Genomic DNA, 14278 nt, shown 5'->3' on the forward strand with positions numbered 1-14278 from the left:
TCCCAGGTTCATTTGGGTTCAGATGTTTAAGCATTTCGGTTTGAATTAACTATATAATGTGAGCTGCCTTGAATGTTCGTTACAAACCAACTCAGATTTGCCTAGTTTGCTAAGCTGTGGATGACCAACCTCAGACTCTGTATAGGTCACACAAATTTGGTCGCACATCACAGATCTGTACATAAACTTATTAATCAATTAGGTGCTAAAAATCAATTATTGGAGTTACTTGGCACTAATTATTAGTTACACACACATTTTCCCTACACCTTATTCTATAACATACATGCCTAGATTTCTATTAGGCACGATGTTATAGAATACCTGCATTTCCATACCTAACTGCCATCAGTTGGACACGAGCATTTACACCAGCTTTTGGCAGGCATAAGTGCTTGTGCCCAAAGAGGTCCTTTTACTAAGCTGTATTTTTCCCGTGCACCAGAGCCCTTTTTACCACAGCGGGTAAAAAGCCACCCCAAAAAATGGCCATATTGTAAGATTACTCTTACCGCATGGCTGTGCGGCAGGGAGCACTTACTGCCACCCATTGAAGGACTCCTGTGGTAACCCGGCAGTAACCAGGCAGCGCACGGTGCTGCCCAATTGCTGCCAGGTTAGCGCTGCAGTAAAATTTCCAAAATTATTTTACGGCACGCCGGAAATGGCACACACTTGAGCCAGAACTACCGCCGGCAGCCATATTGGGCCGGCAGTGGTTCCGTGTTGCCGTGCAGCAACCCTTTCGTAAAAGGGCTGCAAAGTTAGGCGCAAGAAACGTGCCAAGCTAGCAATGTGTAAAGGGCACTATTTATTGAATCTAGCTCCAAATGAGTTCCTAAAACCCAAACTACTCATTGTGTGGTTAACCGGTCAAGTCAAGAATCAGGAGTCTCGTTGCTCTTAGGCGAGATTTTGAAAATCTTAGCTTCATGAAGGTTTAGATGCAATGTGAGCCCCATCAGTTCGGAGTAAACCACAGCTTGAACAATATTAATCAATCAAATGCTTAGAGGAGGTTTTGTGCCTAACCCACACGACCCATTCTTGCCATCAGAGCACACTGCCCAAGTTCTAATGCTGCTTTCTTTACCTTCCAAAGTATGATTTTTATTTATGCTACAAGCCATTGACCTGCTTCTTCTGAAATGCATCATTAAGGCTGTTTCCATTCTCCATGCTGTGATACCTTACTAACTGTTCTTTCTTTCCCTTTTATAGTATGTACCCAGCTTTTAGTTTCCAGACCTGATGAAGAGAACATCAGTTCCTATTTACAGCTCATAGACAAATGTCTCATTCATGAGGTTAGTTGTGAACGGGTGTGCAGGGCAAAAGTGTTTGTTTAGTTTGGTTTCCCATGTCTTTTACTGGATTTTTTGTTTTGTTTGTGTTTTTATTTTATTTTTTTCAATTTGGAACAGTCGCCAATAATGAGCACTATTTTGCAGTAGTGCTCACTATTCCAAATAGTGCATCCTTTTGCTGAAATAATTTGAACTATTGCAATGTGGAGGGGCATAATCGAACAGGGACGACCATCTCTAAGGGCGTCCATCTCTAAAGAGGTTCCGGCGAAGGGGCGGGGAAACCCGTATTATCGAAACAAGATGGACGTCCATATTTCGTTTCGATAATGTGGTCGGGGATGCCCAAATCTCAACATTTAGGTCGACCTTAGAGATGGTGATCCCCGGTTTTCAGCCATAATGGAAACCAAGGACTCCCATCTCAAAAACGACCAAATCCAAGCCCTTTGGTCATGGGAGGAGCCAGCATTCGTAGTGCACTGGTCCTCCTCACATGCCAGGACACCAACCGGGCATCCTAGGGGGCACTGCAGTGGACTTCAGTGGGTTTTGGGTGGGTTTGGAGGGCTCACATTTACCACCACAAGTGTAACAGGTGGCGGGGATGGGCCTGGGTCCGCCTGCCTGAAGTGCACGGCACCCACTAAAAACTGCTCCAGGGACCTGCATACTGTTGTCATGGAGCTGGGTATGGCATTTGAGGCAGGCATAGAGGCTGGAAAAAATGTTTTTAAATGTTTTTTTTTAGGTTGGGAGGGGGTTGGTGACCACTGGGGGAGTAAGGGGAGGTCATCCCCGATTCCCTCCGGTGGTCATCTGGTCAGTTTGGGTACCTTTTTGAGGCTTGGTCGTAAGAAAAAATGGACCAAGTAAAGTCGGCCAAGTGCTCGTCAGGGACGTCCTTTTTTCCATTATCGGCCAAGGATGCCCATCTCTTAACCACGCCCCCGTCCCACCTTCTGTACACTGCCGACACGTCCCCGTGAACTTTGGTCATCCCCGCGACGGAAAGCAGTTGAGAACGCAAAAAAATCGGCTTTCGATTATAGTAACATAGTAGATGACAGCAGAAAAAGACCTGCACGGTCCATGCAGTCTGCCCAACAAGATAAACTCACATGTGCTACTTTTTGTGTATACCTTACCTTGATTTGTACCTGTCCTTTTTAGGGCACAGACCGTATAAGTCTGCCCAGCACTATCCCCGCCTCCCAACCACCAGCCCCGCCTCCCACCACCGGTTCTGGCACAGACCGTATAAGTCTGCCCAGCACTATCCCTGCCTCCCAACCACCAGTCCCGCCTCCCGCCGATTTGGGCGACCTCGGGAGAGGGACGCCCATCTCCCGATTTGTGTCGGAAGATGGGCGTCCTTCCCTTTCGAAAATAGGCGTAATAGTGTGCAATGTTCACAACACAGAAAAATAAAATTCAGCGGTTTTCCTATTGAATTAGTGTCATTGATGTTTCTCATGTTGTTTCAAATGAATCCATATCCCTACTTGTGAATTACTGTCTGTATCTGTGATGCTTGTTGCTTGCAAACCCTTTCCAGAGTCTGTTGTATATACATTTGGTGGGGGTACAATTATTTTTTTTTAAGATAGTTGAAGTAAGGAATGAGGCAATAGCACCCTGTAAAACCATTCACTGTGGACTCTTCGGATCTGCATGAACTTGTAGAACAACACAGAAAACTCAAGAAATTACGTTTACATGTGACTGCATATGTGCCAACAAGGTGTTCATAGCTTCAGAATGTTCCAGAAAAGTGCATAAAACTTTTGCTAGAGAACAGTCAGTCCTTGCAAACTTCCAGTCTTTCATTTGATAGTAATTGACTTTGGAGGATGCCAGAGTAATTTGATCTTACTATTTCTTAATTTGCCAGTATTTTTATTCTGCTTTAAACCTTAACATAGAAAACAAAAACAGTATCTGATGTGCTGGAGTCCTTTTTGTGTGACCTGAATTGCAGAAAGAAGTTTGTCTTATTTTCCTTTCAACATAGTCCTCCAATACAGTGGATTTCAGTTCTTACTGTATGTGTGTCGGGGGGGGGGGGGGGTCTAGGAGCAGGTGGCATAGTCTTCATTTTCCATTTCTGATATAATGTATTTTTAATTTGTAAACTGCTCTGGTGTGTTCTCACAAAGGGTTATTCTCAGTTCTATGCGCTCTAACATTTTTAGACTGGTTAGTCAGAAATTGCTTTTTCTTACACACAGGGGCTGAAGGTGGGGTAGAATTCTATAAGGAGCTGCCTAGTTTTACATAGCAGGAATGTGTGTAAATGGTGGTATTCTGGTGATCTAGAACATAGTAACATGGTAACAGAGTAGATGACGGCAGAAAAAGACCTGCGCGGTCCATCCAGTCTTCCCAACAAGATAAACTCATATGTGCTACTTTTTGTGTATACCCTACTTTGATTTGTACCTGTCCTCTTCAGGGCACAGATCGTATAAGTCTGCCCAGCACTATCCCCGCCTCCCAACCACCAGCCCTGCCTCCCACCACCGGCTCTGGCACAGACTGTATAAGTCTGCCCAGCACTATCCCCGCCTCCCAACCACCAGCCCCTCTGGCCAGCACTATCCCCGCCTCCCAACCACCACACTTCTGCCGGTACCTTGTGAGTTTTTGTGTTTTCGGATGACAAATGTGCATGAACCATACAGACTCACACATTCACCCAGGAAATAGGATATGACAGGGCCACTGAGAGACAGAGCCGGGCCCGAGGTAGGACTTCCGCCACCCCCAGGCTCCCCTCCACCAAGGACACTGTTGCAGTTGCCACCCCTCTCTTGCTCGCTCATTTGGGCCACCCCTGCATGTGTGTAGCCAGACTTGAAAGATTGAGGGGCCAGAGCCAAAAGTGTGAGGGAGGCACATTTTGCCCCATCTCCCTGCCCCCATCATAACTCCGCATACCTTGGCTGGCGGGGGTCACTGCTCTCCGCCACATTGCATGCCCTGCTCAGTGCTACCCCTCATGTCGTGCTTCTTTGTTTTGATGAAACTGAGCACGTGCAACGTGAGGGAAAGCTCTGAGCAGGGCAGATGGAAGCCTGCTGGGCTGGTGCAAGCAGCGAGAATGAATTGCTGCAGGCACCGAGGACGCCTGTACGGTACACTGGGGAAGGACGGGGTTCAGAGATAGGAGTACAGATGCCGGAACGCCACAAAAGGAGAGGGGAGAGATGTGGGGTAGGTTAAAAAAATCTGTATTTTAAAAAATATCTCTGGGAACATATTGGGGGGTGGGGGGGTGTGCATGTGTGCATGGAAGGACCCATCCAGTTTACCTCTGAGTCCATCCAAAATACTGAGTCAGGCTACGCCTCTGCGCGCAGGAGACCTCTTCGACTGGCAGAGCCTGACATCCCCACTGGCAAAGATGTATTTTAATATGGTAGCAGAGGCAGTGGTGGTGGCAGTGAGGGAAAGTGGGAGAGAATACCTGGCCCCTTCAGTGCACCCTTCCCTCACGCACACATACAAAATGGACTTCTGGCTAAGCCCCTGCCCTGAATATTTGTAGGTTCCAAGTAAAGCAGGTTACAATATCCATCTGCTATTTGAGCAGTGAAATAGCAGGCTTATGTTTGAAGATCCCATGTGTGTGCTACTGGCAGTGCTTCATTTTAACTCTGGTACAGGAGGTGTTTTTTGTGGGAACTGCTGCAGTTCTCAGTGAGGTGTCTTACCCGGGTAAATAATGGCTTTGAAAATTGTGCTTTTCGGCTTTCCTAATGAGATACAGTATGCTGCTTCCCGTGATATTGATGTAAATACATCATCTGTTAAAAGTAGTATCTGTTTCCTTAGGCCTTCACAGAAACGCAGAAGAAGAGGTTATTGTCATGGAAACAGCAAGTGCAGAAGCTCTTCAGGTCTTTTCCTCGGAAATCCCTCCTAGATGTAGCAGGATATCGGCAACAGAGAACGTATGTTGGGATTTCATCTCATTAATGTATGGAGGTTACCTTAGTGACTGCATTCCCCCGAACTAAGAAAGGCAGTTGCAGGCTTGCATGTTTTGTAATCTTCAGTCCTTTATGAACTGTTCCCAAACCTACTGATTTTCCAAAGCTTGAAAAAGCAACAAAAATGGTGTGATATTGAAAATTTTAATGACTGTAATCTAATTTATTACTGGCACAAGATTACCATGTTCATATTTTTTTTATCTCTGTTGTCCAATTCCAAGTAACCTTTTTCTTTTTGATCACATGGGGTCAACATGTTAAAAATACTCTGAAAATCTGTATAAAGTTTATAAGGCTAAATATTTTTTTTCAGCTTCCATAATAACCTTTTACTTTACTGTCCCTTCTTACTGCTTCCCAAAAGATTTACAGTACTATTCTCCTCTTTATTCAATCCTATGGCTCTTTTCAGCTTTTTCTAGAACCTCTTTGGTTTTGCTGACACTTTACCCTCCAATCTTAGCTGTATTTTTCTCACCACAAAATTTCTTTGTCTGAACAACTTCTCTTTCACAACCTAGCTCCAACTGAGGAGTGGCCTAGTGGTTAGGGTGGTGGAAGTTGGTCCTGAGGAACTGAGTTCAATTCCCACTTCAGACACAGGCAGCTCCTTGTGACTCTGGGCAAGTCACTTAACCCTCCATTGCCCCATGTAAGCCGCATTGAGCCTGCCATGAGTGGGAAAGCGCAGGGTACAAATGTAACAAAAATAAAATAGATACTATTGGAGATTCTACATGGAATGTTGCTACTATTGGAGATTCTACATGGAATGTTGCTATTCCACTAGCAACATTCCATGTAGAAGGCTGCGCAGGCTTCTGTTTCTGTGAGTCTGACGTCCTGCACGTACGTGCAGGACGTCAGACTCACAGAAGCAGAAGCCTGCGCGGCCACATTGGTGATCTGCAAGGGCCGACTTCTACATGGAATGTTGCTAGTGGTTAGGGTGGTGGACTTTGGTCCTGAGGAACTGAATTGGATTCCCACTTCAGGCACAGGCAGCTCCTTGTGACTCTGGGCAAGTCACTTAACCCTCCATTGCCCCATGTAAGCCGCATTGAGCCTGCCATGAGTGGGAAAGCGCGGGGTACAAATGTAACAAAAATAAAATAGATACTATTGGAGATTCTACATGCAATGTTGCTACTATTGGAAATTCTACATGGAATGTTGCTATTCCACTAGCAACATTCCATGTAGAAGGCTGCGCAGGCTTCTGTTTCTGTGAGTCTGACGTCCTGCACGTACGTGCAGGACGTCAGACTCACAGAAGCAGAAGCCTGCGCGGCCACATTGGTGATCTGCAAGGGCCGACTTCTACATGGAATGTTGCTAGTGGTTAGGGTGGTGGACTTTGGTCCTGAGGAACTGAGTTGGATTCCCACTTCAGGCACAGGCAGCTCCTTGTGACTCTGGGCAAGTCACTTAACCCTCCATTGCCCCAGGTACAAATAAGTACCTGTATATGTAAGCCGCATTGAGCCTGCCATGAGTGGGAAAGCGCGGGGTACAAATGTAACAAAAATAAAATAGATACTATTGGAGATTCTACATGGAATGTTGCTACTATTGGAGATTCTACATGGAATGTTGCTATTCCACTAGCAACATTCCATGTAGAAGGCTGCGCAGGCTTCTGTTTCTGTGAGTCTGACGTCCTGCACGTACGTGCAGGACGTCAGACTCACAGAAGCAGAAGCCTGCGCGGCCACATTGGTGATCTGCAAGGGCCGACTTCTACATGGAATGTTGCTAGTGGTTAGGGTGGTGGACTTTGGTCCTGAGGAACTGAGTTCAATTCCCACTTCAGACACAGGCAGCTCCTTGTGACTCTGGGCAAGTCACTTAACCCTCCATTGCCCCAGGTACAAATAAGTACCTGTATATGTAAGCCGCATTGAGCCTGCCATGAGTGGGAAACTGCGGGGTGCAAATGTAACAAAACAAACAAACTTTCACTGTTCCCATTTACATTACCTCTTCTCCTTCATTTTTGCTCTTCTCAGCAGTAGCGGCAGAGCACCCTCCTGATCCAGGTGGAGCACCCCCCTCTCTCCCACCCTCCTCCAGGTACTTCACTCCCCCCGCCCCCTTCCTCCCTCCCTCCATGCAGGAAGAGGGTGGATTAAGCAGTGGTGGAGCTGCCGTCAGCTCTGCCTGTTCCTGTTCTGGGGCAGGGGACAAGGACTATTCAATTCATCTCCTTAAAGCCTAAACCTGGGGGGGGGGGGGGAGACTTCCCCCACCTCCCTGCTCTTGGTACACCACTGCTTCTCACTTCCATCCCTTCTTAAATTTTACTGTCCCTATCATTTATCTCTCTTGTACCACATCCCCTCAATTTCTTATTGTCTTGTATTTTGTCTTTTCTGCTTTCTCCTTCTGTCTCCTCTCCTTCCATGAGACAGAATATTATTCATGCAATACCTTTCTTTCCCCTCTCATCTTTTCTATGTTTTTTTTCTCTCTAGCCTTTGCTATCTTTATTCTCTCTTTACTCCAAACTTTTCTCATTGTGTTTTCTTTTTACTTTTATTGTTCTCTACTTTTCTCCTTCCTAGATTCAGACAGAAAAAAAAATCATTTTGCCTTTCCCACATTTTTTTTCTCTTCTATCTCCTTTTCCTCCTTTTTCCCTATCTTTTAAAAGGCATCCAGGTAAAATTATAGCATTCCTTCCCCTCATTTATCTCCCTTCTTGAATCATCCCCTCCCATCAGGAAAGCAACATAACACATAAAATCATGCAGACATACAAATTCCATCCACATCATAAGTACATGAGTATTGCCATACTGGGAAAGACCAAAGGTCCATCAAGCCCAGCATCCTGTTTCCAACAGTGGCCAATCCAGGTCACAAATACCTGGCAAGATCCCAAAAAAGTACAAAACATTCTATACTGCTTATCCCAGAAATAGTGGATTTTCCCCAAGTCCATTTAATAACAGTCTATGGACTTTTCCTTTAGGAAGCCATCCAAACCTTTTTCTAACTCCGCTAAGCTAACTGCCTTCACCACATTCTCTGGCAACAAATTCCAGAGTTTAATTACATGTTGAGTGAAGAAAGATTTTCTTCGATTCGTTTAAAATTTACTACATTGTAGCTTCATCACATGCCCCCTAGTCCTAGTATTTCTGGAAAGCGTAAACAGATGCTTCACATCTACCTGTTCCATGCCACTCATTATTAACACAATAAAAATTCCTATTAAACAATCGCACTATAATACAGACCACAGAACAAGTAAATGTGAACTGATTGTTAACTCTTTCAAAAAGTGCAAAGACTAGGGGACATGCCATGAAGTTACTAAGTAGTACATTTCAAATGAATTGGAGAAAATATTTTTTTACTCACAGCGTAGTTAAGCTCTGGAACTTATTGCTGAAGGATGTGGTTAAATGCAGTTAGCATAGCTGGGCTTAAAAAAGGTTTGGATAAGTTCATGGAGGAAGAGTCCATAAACCATTATTAAGGTAGACCTGGGGAAAGCCACTGCTTATTCCTGGAGGTAAGTAGCAAGGAATCTTTCTACTTTTTGGGATCTTGCCAGGACTGTTGTGTTGGAGACAGGATGCTGGGGTCCTTTGGTTTGACCCATTACAGCAGTGGTCTTCATTGCTTTTTAAGTCAGGCCACTTTGGACCCAAATGACCTGAAGGAGAGCGTCCAAATACCTTCCCATCAGGGGCGTAGCTAGGTGGGGCCACGGGGGCATGGGCCCCCGCAGATTTAGCCCTGCCCCCCCTGTTTTCACCCCCCCTACCGCAGATCCTCCCCCGCCACATTCGACCCCCCTCCTGCCGCCGCCAACCCTCCCCCGCCGCCGCCGTCAGGTACCTTTGCTGGCGGGGGTCCCCTAACCCCGCCAGCCAAAGTCTTCTTCAGCGCCGGTCTCTGGCGCGTTGCTGATCTGGATTCTGTTTCTGTGAGTACTGACATCCTGCACTTGTTAACGTAGGAACGTGCAGGACGTCAGGACTCACAGAAACAGAATCCAGATCATCGAACGTGCCAGACTCAGAGACCAGCGCTGAAGGGGACTTCAGCTGGTGGGGTTTGGGGACCCCTGCCAGCAAAGTACCTGGCGATGGAGGGGGAGGGTTGGTGGCAGCGGAAGGGGGGTCAAAAGGGACAGGGGCGGGTTGGCGGCGCCAGGGGTGGCTAAAATGTGCCCCCTCACCTCAGTCTCTGGACCCCCCTCCCGCCGAAGTCTTGCTACACCCCTGCTTCCCATGCAGGGCTGTGACACTGTTGACCAGCATGCATCAATGACATCCATCCCCACCAGCCCATCTTCAGACTATTCAGAGGTGAACATTTCCAAATGTATTCTACTTGTCTATTGAGAAATGTCTTGTCCTTCAAGCATGCAGCTCTCCCCCGTCAACTTCCCCCTTTTTGTCATGAACTTGGTTAGAGAGGCAGAGAGTAGCAGAAAAAACAAACATAAAGACAATTGGAGACGGTCTCCAGAGGCCACCACTGACCCCTGGGCCTTGCATTGAAGAACAGTGCATTCCGGCAGTTCTCATGTTCATAGTATAAGACAGCAGAACAAGAGTCTTTCCCATCCTCCTTTCTGTCCAAAAAGAGATACTGTCGGTAATATAATAGTTTATTAACAAATTACAAAAAATCAGGAAGAACAAATCCAACAAACCAAGTTAAACCATAAACTCACTATAATGAACTTGGGTTCAAAATAATTTATCTTTTTTTATATATGCACTTTAAAAAAATACTATAAAGTGTTTTAAATTGTTTTAAATGTGCTCAGACCATACCGTTTACACCCATTATATCCCCAAGAGGAATATGTGGTGGTGTCACAATGGAACCATCATTGCACATATGATGTTCCACCTCCTAATATTTGTGTATGTACATACAGCTGAGCCCAAGTAGATCTTAATCACCGGTGTATGCGTATATCTATAATACATATGTATAGGTCATAAACTACTCACATTAAATACTGTTAGACTTGAGCTCAAACCCCCGCCCATAAATTATGGTGCATTCCATATTACCATCTGATACATGGATAATAACACATACAATTCAACATTTGTTTGAACCTAAAGGAGGTATATGTTAATTCATGACACCCTGATCTCACTTCCCCCACATAAATTACATAAACCAACCCACAATGCGATATACACACATATTCACATAATTATTTCACTTCCCTTGGGGTATATTGTGCTCGTGCTTGTGCTTCATTAAAATCACATATCATTCATCCATTCCAATCTTGCCATCATAATAACTGCTCCCTTTAACTCTGGCCGAGTTTCAAAAGTCTTCATCAGAAAGGGAAAAATACTAATCCTTTAAACCAATTTACAGGCATCATAAATCCCCCGGGTGGGATCGCCTCTGGAACCCTTCCTCACTCCGCCAGAGTGGGTTGGTTTATGTAAGATATGTGGGGGAAGTGAGATCAGGGTGTCATGAATTAACATATACCTCCTTTAGGTTCAAACAAATGTTGAATTGTATGTGTTATTATCCATGTATCAGATGGTAATATGGAATGCACCATAATTTATGGGCGGGGGTTTGAGCTCAAGTCTAACAGTATTTAATGTGAGTAGTTTATGACCTATACATATGTATTATAGATATACGCATACACCGGTGATTAAGATCTACTTGGGCTCAGATGTATGTACATACACAAATATTAGGAGGTGGAACATCATATGTGCAATGATGGTTCCATTGTGACACCACCACATATTCCTCTTGGGGATATAATGGGTGTAAACGGTATGGTCTGAGCACATTTAAAACACTTTATAGTATTTTTTTTAAAGTGCATATATAAAAAAAGATAAATTATTTTGAACCCAAGTTCATTATAGTGAGGTAATATAATAGTGCCTGATTTTCTCATTTGCTCTCCACCCTTCTCTTGGTAGTTCTTGCCACTACTATCGCATTTCTTATCTCTCCTACCCAATCTCTATCTTTCTTATCTTATTTTTAACCCTTTTCTCTATTGCTAGTCTGCAAGATTGAAATGATCCCTCAAGTATGTATAGTGCCACGTATGGGGCTATATTTTTAGCTTGCTGCTTAGACCCTGCTGGAACATGTCAAAGAGATGTTGGGGCATTGTCTACTATCTAGGACTCAGCAGGGGATAAGAGATTTTCTGGAGACAGAACAGAGAGTATGTTCAGTGCACTTTTCTGAAACAAGCAAATAAATATTTTGAAGACAAGAAAACAAAAAGATTTGTTTTCTATGAAAAGGCACTTAAAGGGCAATTCCATATCTAGGTGTGCGAGGGCAGGAACCCCTTTACGTGCATAAATGTGGAGTACATTAGCACTTATGGGCCTAAGCACTATTCTGTAAGAGTGAGCAGAAGTGATATAGCCCACAATTGTAAGGCGAGCATACCTATGGGTGAAGCATGTCTGGGACATGGGCAGGGCTGCCAGTTACACATGTAACATAATTAGTGCCAATAATTATGCCAGATCTATACCCACTGTAACTGCACGCACCTAAATTTTAGACGCTGATACTGGTTTACACTAGTATTCTATAATGGAATCCGGAAGCCCAGATGTCATTGTAGAATAGTCTCTCAGTGCGTGGCATCAGAGTGCTAAAAGGAGGTGCCCTCCTACAGAATTGTCACCACGGTGTAGTGCCCACATTTCAACATGCATTAGCAGTGGGGGGATGTTAAGTCTACTCAGAGCTTTTTTTGAGGGGGTACTTGGGGGTACTGAGCAGGAGCATAGCCAGACTTCGGCAGGAGGGGGGTCCAGAGCCCGAGGTGAGGGGGCACATTTTAGCCCCCCCCCCCCCCCGGCGCCACTGACCCCCCCCCCTCCGTCATTGCCGACCCCGCCGCCGCCACCACCAACTTTGCCCCCCCCTCCTGCCGCCAACCCGCCGTCGTCTACCTTTGCTGACAGAGGACCCCAACCCCCGCCAGCCGAGGTCCTCTTCTTTCCGCAAAAGGCTTCCTTCTGTTTCTGACGTCCACCACGTAGAAGAGGATCTCGGCTGGCGGGGGTTCGGGTCTCCCGCCAGCAAAGGCAGGTGACGGCGGGAGGGGGGGGGGGTCGAGAGGGTCATTGGCAGGGGGTCCAGGGCCAAATCTATGGGGGCCCAGGCCCCCCAGGCCCCATGTAGCTACGTCACTGGTACTGAGTACCAGCACCTTTTCCATTGTCTGTTGAAAATTGACCCATGGTCCCCAAGTTTTAATGAAAGAGCTCAGGCTCTACACACCAGTTCTGCCTTGTCATAGATTCTATGACTCATTGCAGGGGGCCTGGCTATTGTGGGGTGGATCCCTCAGTGATCACCCCACCCCTGAAGGGTGGCCTAGCATTTGAGTACCAGCACCTTTTTTGCTAGAAAGAATGCATTGAGTCTACTACTACTACTAATCATTTCTATAGTTTTACTAGATATATGCAGTGCACATTATATGCAGGTGCTTTCTTTGTCCCTAGTAGGCTCCCAACCTAAGTTTTTGTAACTGGGCTAATGGGGAGTTAAGTGACTTGCTCAGGGTCACAAGGAGCTGCAGTGGGAGTTGAACCAGTTTCCCAGGATTTCTGTCCGCTGCAGTAACCATTAGACTACTCCTGTACTCCAAAGAGTTGAAGTGGGACTTGAACCTAGATCCCTTGATTCACACAGTCTACTGCACTAACCAGTAGACTACGCCTCTGACCTAGACATAAAAATATGAATACTTTAGAAACCTAAGTGAAATTAAGTCATGTTCATTTTTTTGCTCAGTTGATTTTTTTTCCATGTTTATTGAAATCCAATACTAAATGCATCATTAGTTAAAAAGAACTGTTTATTCACAAATGATCTGATTCATCATGGTCTTTTTCTGCAGACCAGAAAAAAAAGTGTTATAGTGTGTCAGACCCACAAATGTTTAATTAGAGAATTGAGTTATATTTGAAGGATAGTGTGGAAACCTCAATTTAATTGGACCTTGAACTATGAATGATGGTTTCACACTGCGATACTGCGTGCCAAGAAGGTACAGGAGGCTGTAGTCAGACAAGGGGAAAATGAAAGCAAAAACTCCTTTTATTAAAGAAATGCTGACCCCGCCCTGTTACTTCACAGGAACAGTAGGGTGAAAAAGCAATGTCTCTTTAGGTTCAAACCACAACTCCACACAGGCCTGCAGCTGACAGATCACAAGCTCACAGTCTATACAGTCATGCAATGTTTTCCCATAGTAGTCAGCAGGATTCATTTAAAGCTCCTGAATAAGCTTAACCTACCTTATTCAGCTGCTGAGGCTTACACGCAAGTATAGAAACCTGTACTCCAGGGCAGGCACACTCATCCATTCAGGGCCTCCACTTCTGCTCTGCCAGAGGGCATTTTTCTCCCTGCTCACAGTTGAGCCATTCCCTCCCGACTAGGCAGCCTAACCTTGCCTCTTCTCCTTTGGTTCTGCAGTTCAGCCTCTGACACAGCAGGGCTAGTGCCGCCTGCCGCCATGTAGCTGAGTGAGGACTGTATCTAGGGACACTTGTACTGTGCCAGTCACTGCCTCACACACACCAACTAACATTACTGAAATGAATATGTTAAAGAGTTCCAAAGAGCACATAGAAATTTGGCTATGCAAAATTTGCTGCAATGTATTCATGTGTAGATATATGGGAAGCAATGCTGCATATCCTTTTATTCCCAGAGACTAAGTTGCCTGGAGTTTGGGTTTTGTACAACTTGGAAGTCCAAAACACAAGTCTCTGTATGCCTGCTTCACACTGAGCAGGAGGAAAATTACATATGTTTCTGCACTGTTGGGAGCAAGTATAATCATACATTTTAAAAAGGGAATGTATATATGTACTTTCCCTTTCTGAAATCATCACATGTGTTGTCTATCTGTGTAGCAATAAACATGAGCTGCTTCATACTCTGGAGTTAGAATTCCCCAAAACAGGC

General features: G+C 45.2%; 1 protein-coding gene across 1 annotated transcript in view; it reads left to right on the plus strand.

Moving 5' to 3' along the window:
* Positions 1–14278, plus strand: part of SAMD4A (sterile alpha motif domain containing 4A) — a 348043-nt gene that overhangs the window by 317517 nt on the left and 16248 nt on the right. The window contains exons 7-8 of the mRNA XM_030215023.1: positions 1222–1307; positions 5145–5263. Of these exons, the coding sequence (XP_030070883.1) occupies positions 1222–1307; positions 5145–5263 (205 nt within the window). The remainder of the gene's footprint in view (positions 1–1221; positions 1308–5144; positions 5264–14278) is intronic.

The sequence above is a fragment of the Microcaecilia unicolor genome, chromosome 9 (assembly GCF_901765095.1).
Source record: "Microcaecilia unicolor chromosome 9, aMicUni1.1, whole genome shotgun sequence".
NCBI classification, from domain to species: Eukaryota; Metazoa; Chordata; class Amphibia; order Gymnophiona; family Siphonopidae; genus Microcaecilia; species Microcaecilia unicolor.